The sequence below is a fragment of the Amborella trichopoda genome, chromosome 9, assembly GCF_054954075.1.
Source record: "Amborella trichopoda isolate Santa Cruz 75 chromosome 9, AtrichopodaSantaCruz75HAP2 v2.0, whole genome shotgun sequence".
In the NCBI taxonomy this organism is placed as follows: domain Eukaryota; kingdom Viridiplantae; phylum Streptophyta; class Magnoliopsida; order Amborellales; family Amborellaceae; genus Amborella; species Amborella trichopoda.
The window spans coordinates 17,473,963-17,496,263 of NC_142344.1; the positions used below are offsets into that span (position 1 = coordinate 17,473,963).

Genomic DNA, 22,301 nt, shown 5'->3' on the forward strand with positions numbered 1-22,301 from the left:
TCATGATACATGTCGATACAGGTGGTCACCTTGATGGCACTTATAGGAAACTTAGGATCTAGGTAACCTTGAAAAAGAGCTAGGTTATATAAGGGTTTGGAAGCGAGTTGTTGTGCTTTCTTACAAAATTTACATTTGATTCAGCATATCCAACCATATTACATTTCAGGTTGGCCATCACCATGCTCACAGACTCATTTTCAATCATTGGAGGAAGAAGGAGGCCAGATTAATCCTAAGGAAACCGTTAGTCGTATCAAGTAGCTTTTGAATGATTAAAATCTCCAACCCAAAAAGGATATTTCTCTGCTGCATCTTCCATTAGAAGAAGAGTGAAAATTCAACATAATGGTAATAGCCACTACCATTTCTAAGAAACAGCAAATTTCCTATCCAATGCAAACTCCATGTGCATATTCTCCAACATTTCTCAAACTCAAATTACTTGTACCAGTACCTACAAGAAATTTTGTTAATTCATCAATATCTATTAGACTTCCTACAGCCCTATCATATTGACATTAAGTTCCCTACCACCCTTCCCATAGTTGCTCTAATAAATCACCCTACCCTCTATCACAAATAGCCCAACCAACATTCATTCCGTAAATCATGAATCATTTAACCATAAAGTACTCTAGAAAAAATTGTCCTACCTGTCACCTTTGGCATTCCACCATATTAATTACCCAAGGAGACTAAAAAGTATCATCCATAGGTTCTCCCAAAGATTCATGTGCCCCACTTACAACTACAACTATCAAATTACCTCAAAACCAACAATACTTAGCTATTCCCAACCTAATAATAGTGACTAGCTCTTCTGTAAGAATTTTCAAGAACCCAATGTCCTTGACAATAACATGTACTCTATCAGACAAAATGCAGAAGTTCATAAACATCAATTGCAACTTGTCATTGATTTACACTCGCATTCACATTTAACTCCAGATTCTTCAGGCTTCATGGCCATAAATGGTAACAACTGCATCATAATACTCAACAAATAGCTATTTAGATCAAGTGATTTAACAAATCATTGGTTCGACTTCAGAGCTCCTTCGACCGTGATCTCATCTCGCTAACGCCAATTCTCTAAATCCTGAACCAAATTGCGCATTAACAAAGGATGTATACTTGAGAGGTGCATCTATGATGTGAAATTTGTGAGATTCTAGCTGCAGACTAACAGCATGTATTTAGTGTTTTGATCGTTACCATGACAACAGCCACAAGGTACCCCAACTCAAGGATCACTTGACCTCATTGAAGCTCAGCTCTCTCAATTAGCTCTTACGACACACTGAATTTGAAACTTGCTTAAGAGGAAAGAGACTAATCCTTGCCAGACAACATGAAATTCAAGACTCCTGAAGCATTCATGAGATTAAAATGATTAATGTCTAGTCATCAAATCTGGATCAGATGAAAACCTAATCAATTCAAAAGACTCTCCAATAGGGTTGCTGCATGAACTTCATAATTTACTTTTGAAGGCTTAAAAACATAAATAAAAGGAAAAATTACTAAAATGACCCTACAACTTGAGTGACTTACAAAAGGACCAAATCAACTCATAACATTTTTTATTCACTCCCTTTAATAGGATAGGCAGAATATTTGTGACTCTTTTACGGGCCACTTTCTTCCTCTTGTACTACTTTTCTTTATCTCTTTCATCCAATAGTCATCCTACATCCCTGAATAAGTATGATCTCAACTCTCGTACAACTCTTTTTTCTGAGAGTTGAGATCATAATTATTCAGTGATGTATCCACAGGGTATTCAAATATGCCCATGACATCTCCAAACTTGTACTTGCTTTAATAGAATGTATTAATTGGTGTCGACAAAGGAATAAGTCCATCTAACATGTGAGCAATAATTTTGATGCTCGAGTTCCCATCCAATTTGTCCTGGAATGAGAATGTCCCTGGTTCTTTGAAACCTAAGATTCATTGTGGAATGCATATGTACGTCACATAATGACCTGGCAAAGGTGAACGACATTTCTTCCTCAACATCACTAAGACAAAAGTTGCCAAGAAGACTGGAAATGCACTCTTAAGAGAATGGGAGTACATTGCCACTCGTACATTGCCACTCAAGGAGATACGAATCACCCCAGATTAAATCCTGGTAACTACGAACTGGGATACAATCCTTGGGCTAGCAGTTCTAACTTGTTCCCAAACCAGTAAGCCAAGCAGTCGAAATGCAACATGCATACATAAATTTGTGTGTGTTTGTGTGATTTCAAACTGTTTCTTGATTATAATATTAAGTTTAAAGGTAATATAATACAACTAAAATGCATAATACATATTATGGTAAAGGTAACATCCTTACTCCTAAGCAAGACAAACTTTTTAACCATGCAATACCACTAAAATGTATCTGAATATTTTTATATGAAATAAACATAATCATTAATCATTTTACTATTAAGAATGGCAGCTCTTTCTCATTGACTTGGGCCAAAAGTCAGATTTAAGTGCTAAGGTTCCCTGAAAAACCTCTTCTCGACTTGCTAATAAGAACCTCAGAATACTAGGGTCTGTTTCATTAACATATTCCTCAGTATCAATCAACTCATTTTCAGCTTCCACAATCTCTCTGCACTTTGCTATGAGCCCTTCAACAGTTCTTCTGATTAATGCAACTGCCTTCTCCGCTTTTATTTGCCTAGGGATGACTTTACGAAGAAATACAATCTGAAACAGAACCAATTAACAACCAATCAAATAGTTGTTTCATTGAATAAGTGGTAGCAAAAGAGCAGGCAGTCAAGATAGATCATATTCACTAGAAATGGCAGAACAATGTAATCCAATCAATAACAAGCCTATACATTTCAGAAACAGAACCAATTAACAACCAATCAAAAACTTGTTTCATTGAATAATTGGTAGCAAAAGAGCAGGCAGTCAAGATAGATCATATTCACTAGAAATGGCAGAACAATGTAATCCAATCAATAACAAGCCTATACACTTCATACCTTTTGGAATTTCATTGCAGGGAATTAACAATATTTCAACTATATAAACATTTAAGAATCAGCACAAGAGTCATAAACTTGTATCAGCATTATGCTGAATTGATTATCATGTTACATATGCAAAGACAACCACACCCCATGCAGAGGATCATGTTGGCATACAATACTCTGTAATTGCGAACTCCCATAACCTACTCAATATTTGTTTGATATCAAATAACCTACCTATATTGAAAATGATTTTTATAGAGGCATGCCTACTGTTATTACTCCAGGGCAATAAAATGTCATCAGCATCATCATTATAACCTTTTCCCAATTAATTGTGGTCGGCTATACGAATCCTGGTCCACCATTCTACTCTATTAAAGTTCATACCCTCAGTGAAGCCATAAGTGCCCATATCTTTTCGGACTACTTCCAACCACATCCTTATGAGCCTACCCTTTGCCTCTTTTCAATCCTTCCACTTGAACTAACTCACATCTCCTAACAGGTGTTGTACTCGGGTCGGCGCCACACATGGCCAGCCCACCTAAGGCTACTCTCTCTCATCTTGCGCCTAATGTTGCGACACCTAAATTCTCCGGAATGGATTCATTTCGAATTCTATGGGTATATTGGTTTTTGTCCGCCCAACATTCTACCTCATAGAGCAAAGTTGGTCTCACCGATGTTCTATAGAACTTGCCCATCAGCTTCATCGGTATGCGACGATCACATAAAATTCCAGTTGCACATCTCCACTTCGCCAACCCAACTCTAATTCTGTGTGCGACATCTTCCTCAATCTCTCCATTTTCTTGGATTATCAACCCAAGATATCGAAAGTGCAGTCTTTTTTGTACTTCATGGCCGTCAATCTTAGCTACTCCTCATCTCTACTCCTGTTATTACTAAACTTGCATTCTATATACTCTGTCTTAGTCCTGCTAATTTTAAAACTTTAATATTCTAGGGCATCCCTCCAAAGTTCTAACTTTGTGTTGATGTCGTTTCGGGTCTCATCAATCAATACTATATCATCTGCGAACAACATGCACCACGGTACCTGATCCTGCAGGTGCTTAGTTAAGTCATCCATAATTTGACATCTTGTCACACCTTAGGGCTGTTGCTGGCGCACCTCAGGTAACCTCCTAAAGCCTAATAAGGGAACTAGGGAATTGACTAAACTTCACTCTAGGGGTGAATTATGACACCCCTAGGAATTCAACCCAGTTAATCTCCGTCACTTCCATCCTACCCATTAGCCTTAGGCAGAGGAGATCCACCAGGAAATCCTCACGTCACCCAAACTCACCCAGATGAGGGTCCTCTGTTGGAGCATCAGAGGATTTGGCCGCAACATTAAATGCAGCATTGTTCGCTCCCTAGTTTCCTCTCAGTTTCTTGATATACTTGCACTTTTTGAAACCAAACTCCCATCCCTTGACCTTGCCTTGTTTAAGAAAATTGGGGATGAAACCCCTGTGCATGGGTCGCCAAAGACTCCCAGGGTGCCTCTGGGGGCACTTTGATCATTCGGAACCCAAGTGTTTTCAATGGTTTTCGTCCCAGGTCTTAGATTACTCTATAACCACTTCTTGCCATCGAATTTCTGATGATTTTATCTTTAGGATCACATTTGTCTATGGCCCTAATAGCCAGTCTCTTAGAGATAACCTTTGACTGGATCTCTCTCATTGAGTCGCTCCTCCCCATATCCCATGGAATACGGTCAGATGGCCTTATGAGAAATCAAATGGTGGCCATCTAACTGCTTCCTTGAGAGCTTTCTCAGACTTCATAGAAAGTATCGTCCTCATAAACATCCCTCTCTCAGGGGCATCCGTCACTTGGTCCAATCATGGCCAAATGCCTACAATGACCAAGATAGACGGTTTCCTCATCAATTGAAATTCCTCTTTTCCAGGGTCCTGCTCTAGGGCCTTCCCGAAAGTCACCTGTGACCATAGTCAATCCCTTTAGACACTAACCCAACCCCTTCTTCAATCAGACCTTTTAGGTTCGAGCTTTTCGGGTTGAAAGAACTATCATTCGCTCATATGTTCTCTTCCATTTGGTCCTCTGCTTCTGTTTCAGGGTGGGCCGACTTCAGGCTAATCTGAAAACTACAAATTCTCAAAGCCTCTCTGAAACAACGGAGCCGAAACTTGCCCTCAAATTTTGGGGATTCTATTAGAGCCCACACATCCACAATTTCAGATCCAGACGCTGTGGAGGAAACTCGGTCTCTTACCCCACGTGACATAGACTCTAGACTTCAAGCTAAAGCAGTCACACCCCAGGTTCTGTAATACTAACATTCTTGAAGTGTCTATTCTTAACAAAATCAAAATTTCTTCTATATATTGCACAGAACTGTCTGATTTTTCATTAAGAAATTTTCAAATTTGTACAAAGTATATTTACATCTTATATTAACATGAAGGTCCACATATATACATCTTTGATAGGACAAGAGTAACAAAGGTAAATTTAACTGCGACTAAAAACTTCTCCATAGCTACTTTTGTTGTACTTTCGAACAATAAGGCTGCAATTTATTCTTAAAAGAATTCACAATAATTTGATGAGTTTGGCTACTCTGTAAGTAACCATCGTAATCCTAAAAAAATCATGGTTGGAAAAAGTAGTTATTTTCTAAAAGAGTGTTTATTGAAACAATATGAGGAAGAGAACTGTCCAAATAGAACTATACAATTTTACATAATCCAAAAAGATTATATTGAAACAATATAAGGAAGTGCATATATAAATCCTTTAACCTACCGGCGAACCAGATAGATCCACTTATACCTCACCAGTGTACCGGATGAGTCCACTTAATCTCTACCGACGTACCGGATAGGTCTTCTTTTATACTTAAAGTATCTCTGAAACTCTTTAAATATCAGAAAGCAACAATACCGTATATTCACAATATCATTGAAATCAAAAGCATGAATTCATTTATAGAACACTTTCACTGATATTTTGATAAATAAGCAGTCAAATACTTTGGGCTCAATAGTTTCATAAATGTAACCATTATGAGAGACATTCTTAAAAATTGAAATCTAACATGGTAAGTGGTCTATTGACAATAGAAGAATTCTTTTGAAATCAAGAGTTAAATACTAAATCATCAAATTATCTGAAATCCTTAATGATAGACGGAAATATTACAATTTTATTAAATGCAGAAATACCAGTTTTTAAATAATAATGTTACAAGAAAATAAAGTCACTTACACATAAAACTTACATTATCTAAAATTCATAATGATAGATGGAAATATTATAATTAAATCCAGAAATACCAGTTTTCAAACAACTATTTTATATGAAAATAAGGTCACTTACACATAAAACTTATAATATCTAAAATTCATAATAATGGACGAAAATTTTATGATTTAATTAATTGCAGATATACAAATTTTCAAATTAACTATTTTACAAGAAAAATGAGGCCACCTACACATAAAACTTGTGGTATCTAAAATTCATAACAATAGACGGAAATATCACAATTTTATTAAAAGTAGACATACCAGTTTTCAAATAACTATTTTATAGGAAAATGAGGTCACTTACACAAAAAACTTACAATATCTAAAATTCATAATGATAGACGAAAATATTACAATTAAATGAAGCAATACCAGTTTTCAAATAACTATTTTATAGGAAAATGAAGTCACTTACACATAAAATTTACAGTGTCTAAAATTCATAATGATAGACAAAAATATTACAATTAAATACAGAAATACCAGTCTTCAAATAACTATTTTACAGGAAAATAAGGTCACTTACACATAAAACTTACAGTATCTAAAATTCATAATAATAGACAGAAATATCACAATTTTATTAAAAGCAAAACTACCAATTTTCAAATAACTATTTTATAGAAAAATAATGTCACTTACACATAAAACGTACAGTATCTAAAATTCATAATGATAGACGGAAAAAATACAACTTTATTAAAAGTGGAAATTCCAGTTTTCAAAATAACTATTTTACATGAAAATGAGGTCACTTACTTATACGTCAATCTGAGATGGATGTGTTGCTATCGCTGCCAGAGTAAGATTGAGATTATTGATGTTTAGCTAAAGGTATGGGAAGAGAGCAACCAAATGAGTTTACGTATGGGGAGAGGGAGCATAAAAAAAATGTTCATATTACAGGGGAGAGAAAAGATTATATTCTTACGAGAGAGAAATAATATATAATTATTTTATGAGAACCTTATGAGAGAGAAGAACCTATTATGAGAGAGAAAAATATCTTATAATTATTTTTATGAGAGTATTATAAGAGAGAGAAAAATCATTTGTTATAAGAGAATCATTATGAGAATAATATTATTTTTATGAAAACATTAGAGAATAATATTATTTTTATGAGAATATTATCAGAGAGAAAAATCATTGGTTATGAAGAATCATTATGAGAGGGAGAAAAACTATTTATTATGAGAAAAAGAGCATGAGGAGAGAGAAAAAAAATCATTAAGAGAGAATAAGGACTTACATATGGGAGGAGAGAGAAAGGGCAATTGTGATGGGCTAATGATGGGCCTATGAGGTGTATTTGTAAGAGAGGAGGATCAATCTTCATTTGACACATCTCAAACATGTGTCTTTTTTCTAACTTACATATGTGCCACCTCATGACACATCATTATCTTATAATAATAGTTTATGACACATCATCCTCTTATAATCCAACCTTATGATACAACACTATCTTATAATAATACCTTATGACACATCATCCTCTTATAATGCCACCTTACGACACATCAATTTATATTTAATTATCTTAACTTACTTAAAACAAATGTGAAAAGAGCAAGTTTAGGGTGGTCCCATAACATCGTGAACTATCATTCAAAATTATAAGTATTTTATATTTTTAGGGTCATCACATTCTCCTCCCCTTAAAGAAATTTAGTCCTCTAAATTTTCATACCTGATTGCTGCATTTGCATAACAAGACAATCTTTAATCTTGTGCCCTAGCTTCCCACATTTGAAGCAAGCTTCAGTTTCCCAATAACAGGGTGTTAACCCATGCTTTTTCCCACATTTCTTACAAGACTCTAACAGACTTTGAAATGATGCAGGCTTGAGCCTTTTGTTTGCTCTTTCTGATTCTTTTCCTTGTTGCCAATTAGATGGTGCGAGTCTAACCTGACTTATCTGATTTTTCCTCTTCTGATAATCTTCACAGTCTTTCTCAACAATTTGGGCTCGATTCACTAACTCGGTACAAATTCTTAATTTGAAGGCTGATAGTTTGCCTCTAATGGCCAGTCTGAGGCCTCCTTCGAATTTTTTTACCTTTACTTGGCCTCATATTGTGATACCGTTCTGTTCGCTTGGACTAATTCCAAAAATTTCATTCTTTCTGATCTTGAATAAAATCTAGGAAGTACTTTTCATAGAATGTTTCTTAAAATGCTTCCCAAGTCAAAGGTTTGTTTTCTAGGACCAATACTCTTTTTGCCATCCACCACCAATGTTCTGCTTCACCTTCTAACATAAACACTGCCAAGGTGACCTTATCATCAGGACATCCTATTACTTCAAATATTTTCTCCATTTGCATAATCCATCCATCGGCTTTTAATGGATATGAAGCACCCTTAAAGGAAGATGGGTTTAATTTCTTGAATTGTTCGATATTACACCCATTATTTCCCGTAACTGATTGCCTAGGTAGATTATTGTTCTCTATCTGATGCTGCATAAGAGCAACCATATTCTCCAAGGCTTTACGAATTCCTTCCATGCTAGCTCCAGTCTTATGGGATCCTGACATCGTAATTGTTTGTTCATACAATAAGTATGACTTAGAGTATATTCGTATTCAGATCTCCTAAGAATCTTGAACCTATTGCTTTGATACCAAAATTGTCACACCCCGGGTTCTGTAATACTAACATTCCTAAGGTGTGACAGTCTATCCTTAACAAAATCAAAATTTCATCTATCTATTGCACAGAACTGTTTGATTTTCCATTAAGAAATTTTCAAATTTCCACAAAATCTATTTACATATTATATTAACATGACAGTCCATATATATACATCTTTGATAGGATAAAAGTTACAAAGGTAAATTTAACCGTGACTACAAAATTCTCCATAGTTACTTCTATTGTACTTTCAAACAATAAGGCTGCAATTTATTCTTAAAAGAATTCACAATAGTTTGATGAGTTTGGCTATGCAGTAACTAACCATGATAATACTAAAAAAATCATGGTTGAAAAATATAATTATTTTCTAAAAGAGTGTTTATTGAAACAATATGAGGAAGAGAACTGTCCAAATAGAAATACACAATTTTACATAATCCAAAAGATTATATTGAAACAATATGAGGAAGTGCATATATAAATCCTTTAATAGAAATGCATAGTTTAACATAATTCAAAAGGTTTCAAAAGTACCTTACTGGCGTCCCAAATAGGTCACTTATATACTACACCAGCGTCCTGGATGGGTCCACTTAATTCCTACAGGCGTATCAGGTAGGTCCACTCATACCGCACCGGCGTACCAGATGATTCCACTTAATCCCTACCGGTGTACCGGATAGGTCCACTTATACCTCACCTGTGTACCGGACGAGTCCACTTAATCCCTACTGGCGTACCCGATCCACTTATACCTCACCGACGTATCGGATGAGTCCACTTAATCCCTACCGACGAACTGGATAGATCCACTTATACCTCACCAGTGTACCGGATGAATCCACTTAATCCCTACCGGTGTACCGGATAGGTCCAGTTGTATACTTAAAGTATCTCTGAAACTTTTTAAATATCAGGAAGCAACAATATCGTATATTCAAAATATCCTTGAAATCAATAGCATGAATTCACATGAAGCAACTTTTAGAAAACACTTTCACTGTTATTTCTATAAATAAGCAGTCAAATACTTTGGGCTCAATAGTTTCATAAAGGTAACAGTTATGAGAGACGTTCTTAAAAATTGAAATCTAACATGGTAAGTGGTCTATTGACAATAGAAGAATTCTTTTGAAATCAAGAGTTAAATACTAAATTTTCAACTATATGAAATCTTTAATGATAGACAAAAGTATTACAATTTTATTAAATACGGAAATACCAGTTTTCAAATAAACATGTTACAGGAAAATAATGTCACTTACGAATAAACCGTACAGTATCTAAAATTCATAATGATAGATGGAAATATTACAATTAAATGCATAAATACCAGTTTTCAAATAACTATTTTATATGAAAATGAGGTCACTTATACATAAAACTTGCAATATCTAAAATTCATAATAATGGAGGGAAATTTTACAATTTAATTAATTGCGAAAATACAAATTTTCAAATTAACTATTTAACAGGGAAAATGAGGCCACTTACACATAAAACTTATGGTATCTAAAATTCACAATAATAGACGGAAATATCACAATTTTATTAAAAGTGAAAATACCAGTTTTCAAATAACTATTTTACAGGAAAATGAGGTCACTTACACATAAAACTTACGATATCTAAATTCATAACAATTGACAGAAACATCACAATTTTATTAAAAGCGAAAATATCAGTTTTCAAATAACTATTCTACAGGAAAATGAGGCCACTTACATATAAAACTTACAAGTATCTAAAATTCATAATGATAGACTGAAATATTACAATTAAATGCAGAAATACCAGTTTCAAATAGCTATTTTACAAGAAAATGAGGTCACTTATACATAAAACTTAAGTTCATAATGATAGACGGAATTATTACAATTAAATGTAGAAATACCAGTTTTCAAATAACTATTTTACAGAAAAATAAGGTCACTTACATATAAAACTTGCAGTATCTAAAATTCATAATGATAGACGGAAATCACAATTTTATTAAAAGCAGAAATACCAGTTTTCAAATAACTATTTTATAGGAAAATAAGGCCACTTACACATAAAACTTACAGTATCTAAACTTCATAACAATAAACGGAAATAACACAATTTTATTAAAAGCAGAAATACTAGTTTTCAGATAACTATTTTACAGGAAAATGAGGCCTCTTATATGTCACTCTAATATGGATGTGTTGCTACCGCTGCCAGAGTAAGACTGGGATTACTGACGTTAAACTAAAGATATGGGAAGAGAGAGACCAAATGAGTTTATGTATGGGGAGAGAGAGCATAAATAAAATGTTCATATTACAGGAAAGAGAAAAATATTATATTTTTATGAGAGAGAAATATTATATTTTTATTTTATGAAAACCTTATGAGAGAGAAGAACCTATTGTGAGGTCTTTTTGAGAGAGAAAAATATTATATAATTATTTTTATAAGAATATTAAAAAAGAGAAAAAAATCATTTGTTATGAGAGAATCATTATGAGAATACTATTATTTTTATGAAAACATTATAAGAGTAATATTAATTTTATGAGAATGTTATGAGAGAAAAATCATTTGATATGAGAGAATCATTATGAAAGAAAATTTATTTGTCATAAGAGAAAGAGCATGAGAGAGAAAAAAATCGTTAAGAGAGAGAATAAGGACTTACATATGGAAGGAGAGAGAAAGGCCAATTGCGATGGGCTAATGATGGGCCTATGAGGGGTATTTGTAAATAAGAAGGATCAATCTTCATTTGACACATCTCAAACATGCGTCTTTTTTCTTACTTACGTATGTGCCACCTCATGAGAGAGAATTATCTTATAATAATACTTTATGACACGTCATCCTCTTATAATGCCACCTTACGACACATCACTATCTTATAATAATACTTTATGACACATCATCCTCTTATAATGCCACCTTATGACACATCGCTTTACATTTAATTATCTTAACTTAATTAAAACAAACTTGAAAAGAGAAAGTTTAGGGTGGTCCCATGGTAGTCCCATGGTGCATTCATAACGTACTGAACTATCATTCAAAATTATAAGTATTTTATATTTTTTTTAGTATTATTTTTATTATTTTTCAGATCCAAAAATACTTAGGGTCATCACAAAAGCAAACCTAGCCCAAGTTCTAAAGCAGGAAGAAACATATTGGTTTCAACATTCTATAATCAAATGGCTCAAAGAGGGGGACAAAAACACTAGGTTCTTCCACAAGACTGCTAACTCTAGACTTGGGGGGAATTCCATTACCCAGGTCTTAGTAGGCACCAACTTTTTCTCTCAACCAACAGAAATTAAGCTCATCTTCATTAGATACTTCCAAAATCTCTTTTTTAAGCCTTCTTATCCTCGCTCTGCTTTGGGGAACCTCACCTTTCAAACTATTTCCGAAGAAGCATCTCAAAGCCTAGTTAGGCTTTTCTCCATTGAGGAAATCTGTAGAGCTGTATTTGATCTTCCCAAGGACAAAGCTCCTAGTTCAGATGGATTCCAAGTAGTAATCTTCCAAAACTTCTGGGACACAACAGCTACAGACCTCTTAGCCTTCTTTGAAGAGTTCTTCCTCAGAGGCAGACTCAATTCAGCCTTAAATTGTGCCTTCATTGTCCTTGTCCCCAAAGTAGAAGGTGCAAATAGAAAAGAAGGACATCTGCCCTATTAGCCTTCTCAACTCCTCATACATAATCCTCGCTAAAACTCTTGCCTCCCGTCTTCAGGAGGTTCTGACATCAGTCATCTCCTCAACCCAATCGACCTTTGTGTCCAATAGAAAAATCCTAGATGGAGCCCTAACAGCTCATGAGGTCATCCACTCTAGGTCTATTTTGGGCTAGAAAGGTATCATAATAAAATTAAGTTGGGAAAAGACCCACGACAGAGTAGACTGTGTAATCTTAGACTCTGTCCAGAGTCGTATAGGCTTCAGCCCTCGCTGGAGATTGGATTCGAGCCTATATATCAACTCCTTCCTTCTCTATTCTCCTTAATGGCTCCCCAGAAGGATTCTTCTAAGCTGAAAGAGGTCTCAGACAAGGTGAAGCCCTCTCTCCTTTCCTTTTCACACTTATTGGTGAGTTGTTCTCCAGAACCATCTCCATATTGTATGATAGGTGTCTTCTCTTAGGGTTTAGGTCCTCTCCCTACAAGACCAGAAATTTCACACCTCCTTAATGCTAATAATACCCTCATATTTTGTGCAAATCCTTACCAGGTAGACTGCTTATGGTGGTTCCTTAGAACTTTCAAGCTCCTTACTGGAATTAAAGTTAATCTTGCCAAAACCAAAATGCTAGGGGTACTGGTCGACAATTCAGAACTTCAGAGTCTAGCATTCCGCCTATGATGTTCCACATAATCCCTCCCCTCTTCTTTCCTAGGTCTGCCCCTTTGCATAGGAAAACCTAGAAAATATCTACGGGACAACCTGATAGAAAGGTTTACTCAGAAGTTTGCCTCTTGGAAGGGTCGTTTCTTATCCTTTGGGGGCAGAATCACTTTAATCAGAGCCACCCTTGCCAGTATCCCCCATCTACTCTATGTCCCTGTTCCAAATCCCAATCTCGGTTATAAAATGCCTGGAAAATCTTATGAGAGTTTTCCTTTGGTCTGGAGTCGATGGATACCACAAGTACCATTTGGTCACCTAGGAAAAGGTTTGTGTTCCAAAAAAATTTGGTGGCCTAGGAATAAAGAATCTTAGAACCATGAATCTTGCCCTCTTGGGAAATTGGTGGTGGAAGTTCGCTTCACCTCATCCCCTCTTATGAAAACAAGTTATCAACTCTAAATATGGCATGGGTACTGATGACTGGTTGCCCAGATCCCCCCCCCCCCTCATACTTCCTTGAGAGCTTGGAAAAGCATTTCCTCAACCAAAACTGCATGCCTTAATCGCTCCAGATTTAGGTTAGGGAATGGGCTTCGCATCAAGTTCTGGACTGATTTCTGGATTGGTCACTCCCCTCTTAGGATATCCTTCAGCTTGCTCTTCCTACTTGCAACAAACCAAGCTGCACTTGTTTCAAACTATGTGCAATTCAGTGGCTCTGGCCCCGTTTGGACCCCACCTTTATAAGAAACCTCTCAGAACAGGAATTTATCTCCCTCACCTCCCCTCTCCAAGCTCTTGCACCCATCTTTAGCCCCCTCCTGCGACAAGATACCCTCATCTGGTCTCCAAACCCATCTGGAAACTTCTCAGTCTCCTCCTTCTATAACTCTCTCCTACCTGACTTGAACCCCCATCCCCTCTTAACAAAACTTGGTCCTTGCCTATCGCTCACAAAATTCAAGGTTTGATTTGGATACTCCTCCAGGGCAAAACTCCTACCTTGGATCAACTTCAGCATAGAGGGGTTTCTCTTCCAAATAAGTGTACTCTTTGTATGCAGGAATAGGAAAATATTGTTCTTCTTTTCATCCATTGTGACATCTCCCTTGGTTTATGGGCATCCCTTCTCAAGCTCTTTGACCTCCAATGGCTAACTGCCCCCACCCACTTGAACCTCTTTGAATCCTTCTTCTTCCCCCCATTCTCAAAACATGGGAAAAAACTGCAGCATCTCTCTGTAGTAGCTCTGTTATGGAGCTTGTGGCTTGAGCGGAATGCGAGAATCTTTGAAGACCCTTAGAAGCCAACAAGCGATCTTGGAGACCATTTCTATCCTAATTTCCCTTTGGGCCAAAACAATACCAACCTTTGCTGCCATCCCAATCAGTCACTTCCTGACAAACTGGGAGCGCCTTCTTAAGCTACCCCCCCCACAACAATAGACCTAGTCCCATTTGGGCCCCCCCACCACCAGGTTTCTTGAAACTTGACATAAACAGTTCCTCCTTTGGAAACCCAGGCCCTGCAGGTATAGGAGGGCAGCTTGCTGATCCATATGCAACCCTATGGACATTTTCTGAATTCATTGGAATCCAGGATTCCACTTATGCAGCACAATTCATTGGAATTCATTGGGCACTCCATTTTTTAACACATCGACTTTCTGTGCAGCACATTGCCACAGGTTACCTTCAAACTAATCTTCTGAGAGGCCAACTCAGCAGCTGACCACCTAGCAAAAGAAGGAGCTAATCAAGGCCAAGGTGCAATGCCCATCCCTAACACCTCTCTCTATCCTCTTATCTCTTTTGCCGTTACTCTCTCCTCTCTATACCATATTATCCCTCTTTCTCACTCCTCTTCTCCGAGAACTTTAATTGGCCCAAAAGCCAATTCCTCATCCCAAAAAAAAAAAAGGAAAAGGGGGTGGGGGGGAGAAAGGAGAAAAAAAAAACAGGAAAAAAAAATGTTTTTAGTTAAATCCATTCTCTTTTTCATGTCCTCTCCAAAATTCTCCTACCCTCAGTAAGACCATAAGTTACCATATCTCTTCTCACTACTTCTATCCATATCCTTTTGGGATTCACCTTACCCTTTTAGTGCCTTCCACTTGAATCAAATCATCCCTCCTCTAAGTTAACGCTACACATGGCTAAACCACCTAATTCTACTTTCTCTCATTTTATCACCTATTGGAGTTACCCCAAAGTTCCCTCAGATGTATTCATTCCGAAAAGCTTGGTTTTGATTCCTTAGGCATAAATCTAGCTGAAATTGGATCCAGTCCCCCCTCCTAGGACTGAGCTTAATTAGTGAGTGTGTGCGCACGCGCATGTGTGTATAGTTGTATATATTAAATTTACATATAGTAGCATATAATATAGCATGTAGCATATAGCGTAGTGTTGTAGTATTGTACTGTAGTGTAGCAGTATAGTACCGTAAAACAGGTATTAAAGTAGAATATGCTATACTACTAGTAGTATACTAGTTCAATGCTCTCGAGGGCATCGATTTTTAACTAAATGGAGCTTAGTCCTGTCTAATATCTCATTCTGTTCCTGTTAATTTTGGATAAAGCTTCCCACATTTAGGGATCAAGATCCCCAAATTTCAGGGCGTGTGAACTGTGATCCTTATCAAAAGAAGCTTTTTGCTTGTCACAATCCCGGGTTCCAGATACCAATCGCAGTTCTGATAAAATCCTGATCCCAGTTGTATGATGTGGGAGCTTAACTGCTTGGTTGGCAAGAGGATAAGCTCACCAATGTCCCTAAATAATTTTAAGGTGAAACATAATAGGGAAACTTTTGCAGCTATCGCTTGTTGCCCTAAAGTTGAGACAAAGGTGAATTCTGAATTCGCATTGCTCTGTGTCATTGTTGAATTATAAGTTGAATTGGCTGCACGCTGTGCTTTCGGGCAATAGAAGCACAGTGAAGAGCTCCGTTAGCATGAACCGATAGTGATATAGGATAGTTCTCCTGAATCAAAATTAAAATATAATTAGGAACAATGGCTCTGTCTGTCTCTGAGCTTAATGATTATACTTTGGAAGCCAGAAAGCTATTAGAGCTTACACAACCACTTTCTAAGTGGTTACGACAGGCTCTACAGTACTCACAGATGGAATCAAAGGCCTTGGTTGAACTAGCAGCAATGTTTCTAGCTGCTTGCCGGTTTTGCATACTCCTGCTGCGCGACCCAGCCCTGAAAACTTATCAGCTGAGCTGGAGATCACACTTTTAGTAAGCAGAACTCTGCAATTTAACTAAAAACATATGCATTGATTCAAAAAAAAAAAGGGGGCCAGTCAAGAAGTCCGATGCTTCTTGTAGCGGGAAGGAATTGCAATGGGGCTAGATATGGTTTCTACCGGTCTCATGAAGCATAGTTGTTTGTCATTGGTGGTAAGTTACCAGGTTCTTAAGTCTGTGGTTATTTAGCCCTTTTGCTTTTTCTAACACAAATCTCTCACACATAAACTGAAAAATAAAAAGCTGCCACAACATGCAGGGCAAACCAATGATAGATGGAAAGGAAGATAATGGCTAAACATTAAGATGGTTACTAACATTTTACTTCACAACGTACAGTGTATTGATTCTTCATTCTCCAGCAGCAACAAGAGTTCAGGTTAAAATAACTAAAATGATACATAGAATAGAAAATAGAAGCAGCAGTAGAAAAAGAACGGAATTCAGTCAAAAACCTGCCTTCCAATAAGGAAAAATATCAGTAGAACGAGCCTCTGCCTCTTTCAAGGCAGTATAAACTGCATCAATAACCGGACTGTCTGAAGTCAGCGAATCGAAGTTGTAATTGAACAAGGACAAACCTATAACATCCAACGTAAGTTGAGAAAACTTTTCCTCCATGTTGACAGAAGCACCAATTTTAGCATCTGATTTTAGGTTTTCCAGTAATCTCTCAGCACACGTGCAAAATACTTTGTCAACAATTACTGATAAATACTTTTTGTGGAGAGAGGGAACCACAGCCCTGCGCCTGACCTGTAACCAATGAGAAAAGTTTATATGGAACTCAATAAAGAAGTATAGCAACGGAATTAAAATGTAAGAAAGTTCTCAATATGAAAATTTCCTGAAATCCAACTTTCGATTGCACTGATCCCTAAGCTAGCATTATTTTAAAGATCACAGTATAGGCCCCCAAACCTATGAATTGCACTCAATGCATCAGAATTCAGAATTAAAGCATCTTTGGTTCAGCCTTAAAGCAGAATCAGAATGTATTAGCTCCGCATTTCATTGAAACTATATGAATGAATTCCATAATCATTTCAGAAGAGTCATTAACACATATGAAGCATAACAATATTGATTAAAGATAGGAACAGGCAATTGCAAAACTTTGTATTTCACAACATGCCTGTCAGCTTCTCATTATAAACACTACGAAATAGTGAGAGATGGACTAAAACATGGCCACACAATTGGGGAAAATGAATGAATCACAAGGAGAAGAAACAAGCATTAGAAATAAAAATTGAAAATAAAAGGGGCACGGCATTGCCATTGGCATCCATTGTACTTACCGTCCAGAGAGGGGCCTCGGCAATGGCAAAACCGGAGCCAAAGAGAAACTCAGAGACTTCAGACACTAGACCCTTGGCATACTTGCCGTAATTCCTCAGGACGTGCTTCGCCATGGTGGGGTCGCTAACGACAACAAAGTCGCGGGGCCCAGCAGCAAGCCTATAAATGGGTCCATACTCTTTCATCCACTTGAAGAGGGGAAGAAAGAGGGCCCCTCCCAGCAGCTCCGAGACATCCTCAAGCTTCGCATCGACAAGGGGGATACCATCGTCGAGCCGCCTCGCCCCGAGCCGAACCAAGGAGGTTAGCCAATCAGGGCTCACCCAGGAACTACTGCCCCATGTTGATGATGATGATTCTTCCTTGTTTTTGGTGGCACATAACACAGTAGTAGCAGTAGTAGGATTGTTTCCTCTCAATGTAATCCTCTTAGTTTCTCCATTGCCAAGCCTTTTAAGAGGACATGTTGACCACAAGGGATGCACAGAAAAAGAACAAGACATGGGAATGGGAATGGGAATGTGTCTAGCAAGAGTGTGTGCTTTCAGGGAAATGTAACAGTTGCAGTGGAGAGAGAGATTTTCAGCGAAGAACAAGGTTGAGTTTAATTTCACTCAAAACTGGAATTGTGAGTCTCGAGAATTTTGAGTTTAATTTCACTCAAAACTGGAATCGTGAGTCTCGAGAGAGAGAGAGAGAGGTCATTGGAGAGGGTGAGTGCAGGTTGAGGCTTCAGAGACTGCACGTCCTTTGGCTTGGATAAGCGGCGGTCGCGTGGTGATGCCACCTCAGCAGTAGTGGGCCCAAAGTCCGTACTAATTTCTCGAGGGATTGGGAGTTGTTTTTCCGATTTATCAAACCGGGACTATAGAAAATCACAATCCATACCCATTTTCCGTAGGTCAGAGGCATCAATTGATCGGATGGTGATGGGCCGATGTTTCTCTCGTACTCCAGGGCTTTAGTGCGTACCTTCTCCAAAATTGCACGCGAAAATGTAACTCGTGTGTTGTACATCCGGACCAAATTGTTCAAGTGGTCGTGCGGATAAAAATGTAAAGGGGATTTGATGGACCTGCAACCCTTGGATCATGCCTAATCAATTCCAGCCTATAAAAAAAAAGGGATTTGGAGTTTATGAGTGGTCGAAATCAAGGGACTTAATTTAGAGTTAATGTTCAACAAAGAGATTGTCCATTTAGAATTTTAGATCAAGGTTTGAATATTCAATGATTCTAATTGGAATGGTCCGGTGTTGATTGAAAATCGTCTATGGTGGTACGGTTCCCGCCATATGGTGGGAACCAAGCGGGTCTCCCCTTGAACCAGTCAGACAAAATTGATCAATTCTATCAAAAATTGGTTGTCAAACTCGAAATGGTCGGTTCTGACCTAAACCGGTTTGAATGACAAAACTTGAGTACGTGCAAATTTTTAAAAAAATTATTTATAAGTGCACTCTTAAAATAAAAATTTAAACAATGGGTAGTAGCCTTGATCCGTACTTTTTGTCTCAAAGAGTGACGTCACCTTTATATGAGTCTCGTCAACCAATCGTACGCCACAGGCGCTGATATGTGTGCACACACTCAACAACTCATGTGTGGCTTCATTCAATCTGTCCCATTTCTTCACGACCACACGAAAGAAACTTTGTGGCCAAAATTTTTATACGAAAACTTCGAGTTACTCTTTCCGGTAAAGGTTTTTATACCTCACCTATAACATAGAAGATCTATGTTTTCCCTACCATCTAGCCGTTCAATTTTGATAAAGAGAGTCACTCACTATTTGATCTTAGATCCGACATCTCAAAATATTTTATATTTAGTTTTTTAAATACAAATTGTATGAATATGAAATTTGGTACGTATTATCTTCTCATTGGGGCACACCGATAAAAAATATTAAAAATTAGTTTTTGATAAAATATAATGACCAAAATACCCCTTGAAGCTTTCAAAGGTAATTTGAATATTTTATTTTATTGAAAATAGTTTTTTAACATTTTTCGCTAGTGCGAGTTTAATAGAGGATTGGATGTCCAAACTTTGGTGTCAAAATAGTTTATAGAAAAAAAAATTAAAAATAAAATAGTGTAGTGACATTGTGATTGGGACAATCTTAGCCCTCCACTCAAACTGGACGATTAGATATGGGGAAGTATATAAGTTTTATACCGGAGGGGAAGCATAAAGAGCTTGCCTTTCTCTCTCTACCCCCTCTCACTCCCCACCAACCTTAGTGTCTCTCTCTTCTCTCTTTCTCTTTCTCTACCAACAACCTTATCTCCTAACAACCTCTCTCTCCCCCATTGGCATTATTTCTCTCTACAAACAATCAATTCTACTAAAAGTATCTCTCTCTTTATAAACAATTGCTTCCACTAAATTTGTTTCATATAGCTTCTTTCAGAAAACTCCCTAGTTAATACCAAAAATTGAATTAGAGAGATTCATTTTATTATTATATTACATTTTAAACTTTATTTTGACTATAAAATGAATTTAATAAGCATAAAATATTCAACATGAGAGAGGTTCTTAGTATTTACATATTTTTAACACAATAATGAAAATTGAAAGTGTAGAATGAGACCATTTACCTTTGATACAATGTGGTCATATTAATCTTGACCATTGGATGTCAAATCGGGTGGCTGCAATTATTCCATTGACCAAGCTCAAACTTCAAAAGGATTTTTCTCAAACTTTGTGGCACATCCAAGCTATCAAATTTCATATATGATGGTGGTAAGTAATTGTGACCACCTTGTATCAAAGGTAAATGGTCTCATTGTATACAATCCCTAATGAAAAAACCATAATGCAATTGCTATTATTTCTTTTAGAAACCTAAAAAACTAGATTTTTGAGAAATTATAATGATTTTTTAACTTTTTTTTTTGCTGAGACCGACTGATTCTCCGATCCAGATCACTAATATACCGATCCAACATGGTTTTTGAGGTGACCAATCTAAATCACCGAACCGTTTTTTTAAACCTTAATTTAGATGAAGGCCTTTATTTTTTAAGCTGAAAATTATATTTTTAATATTTTTTAAATTGATTTTAGGGCGCATCCAAGATTTCTCAAAAAGTTTTAGGTCACACAATTCCAGCTATGTATTTGGGTGTGGAACAATGTGTACAATTCAATCTTGCAGGACCTCCGAGCTTAAAGCTAGCAATGTTCCCTTCCACTGATTTTTCTTTTCCTTCTATTAAGTGCTTCCATGTCCTTCATTTTATTCCGAGATAAGTACACCTTAGGGCCTATTTAGCTATCTGAAAAACAATTCTTCAAAATTCCAAAGAGAGAGATGATTAAGGATTCGCGGGAGAGAGAGGGTACAGGGGAGAGAGATGATTGAGAATTCGCGGCAATGAGAGAGATATACGATTCAAAGAGAGATATATGATTGGGTGAAGAAGACACATTTTTGGGGAATAAAGTTTTCACTTAATTAAGTTGGACGATCTTTCTCTCAAAAATAAGGTAAAAATGGGGATGATGGGAAGATTTTTTCACCATTGTGGTCATGTTCTTTTTTTTTGTTTTTGACAAATGTTTAAAACTTTTATTGATGACTAATTAAAAGATATTACATTAGAGGAGTTCAAAAGCGAAGAAAAATGTAAAATGTTCGACCAGGTCCATGATTTGCAACCAAAGAGAACGGAGCTCCTATGGAACCCATTGTTCTTTTTTGCATCACCTAATCACATTCAAAGAATCCCCTTCAACCCAAACATTCGTTCTTAGACTCTTCTTAAACAAAATTTTCACCCCACACCAAAGAGCATTTAATTCAGCATAATTTGCTGTTTTGACCGCAATCGGACCAGCAAAGGAGAGAATTATAGAACCCAAGGAATCACGCACTACACCACCAATTCCAGCAATCTTTGGGTTTCCCAGAGGACTCCCTTCAAAGTTAAGCTTAATACATCCAGCAGAAGGAGCAATCCAAAAACATCGTGGTCTACTACGAGCACACCCAAGGGGAAAGAGGTTGCTAGGGTTTGGAATCCCTTACCCTTCTTTTGTCACAGACAACCATAACCAAATCGAGTGCTTGATGTTTGTTAAAAGTTTCTCAAAAGGTAGGGAGTTACCTTCAAAAGTTCTTCTATTCATCATATTTCCCAAAGGATGACACTTTTAGAGATTTTCCAAATTGATTTACCTATCGCAGGCAAATGGGCGATAGAAAATTCATAAACAATCCCTTCAACAGATTGAGTAAGCACCATATGAACCCCAAAAGTGCCAAACAACCAGTTCAAAATTCGTGTAGTAAAGGAACAGTGAATAAGCAAGTGTGCACCTGACTTCCCATCAACTTTACATAGTAAACAGACATTGAGTAAGATTTTCCCCCTTTTTATCAAGTTGTCAATGGTTAAAATCTTATTCAGAGATGTAAGCCAAATACAAACTTGCACCTTATGCGGGATAGGCCACTT

General features: G+C 36.9%; 1 protein-coding gene across 10 annotated transcripts in view; it reads right to left on the reverse strand.

Annotated features, from left to right (window-relative positions):
• LUT1 (Cytochrome P450 superfamily protein) overlaps positions 1 to 18,940 on the reverse strand; it is a 49,106-nt gene extending 30,166 nt beyond the window's left edge. For 4 of the 10 annotated variants that reach the window (XM_088848539.1, XM_006829127.4, XM_088848540.1 and 1 more), the window contains exons 1-3: positions 17,830 to 18,940; positions 16,988 to 17,284; positions 2,518 to 2,715 (exon numbers count right to left, since the gene is read on the reverse strand). In XM_088848539.1, coding sequence (XP_088704665.1) covers positions 2,518 to 2,715; positions 16,988 to 17,284; positions 17,830 to 18,333 — 999 coding nt within the window. In that variant the 5' untranslated portion in view covers positions 18,334 to 18,940. Of the gene's footprint in view, positions 1 to 2,443; positions 2,716 to 16,987; positions 17,285 to 17,829 lie in introns of those variants that run through there. The other 6 variants (XR_016041790.1, XM_088848544.1, XM_020661712.2 and 3 more) reach the window with 4 other exon arrangements.
• Positions 18,941 to 22,301: the final 3,361 nt, after the last annotated feature.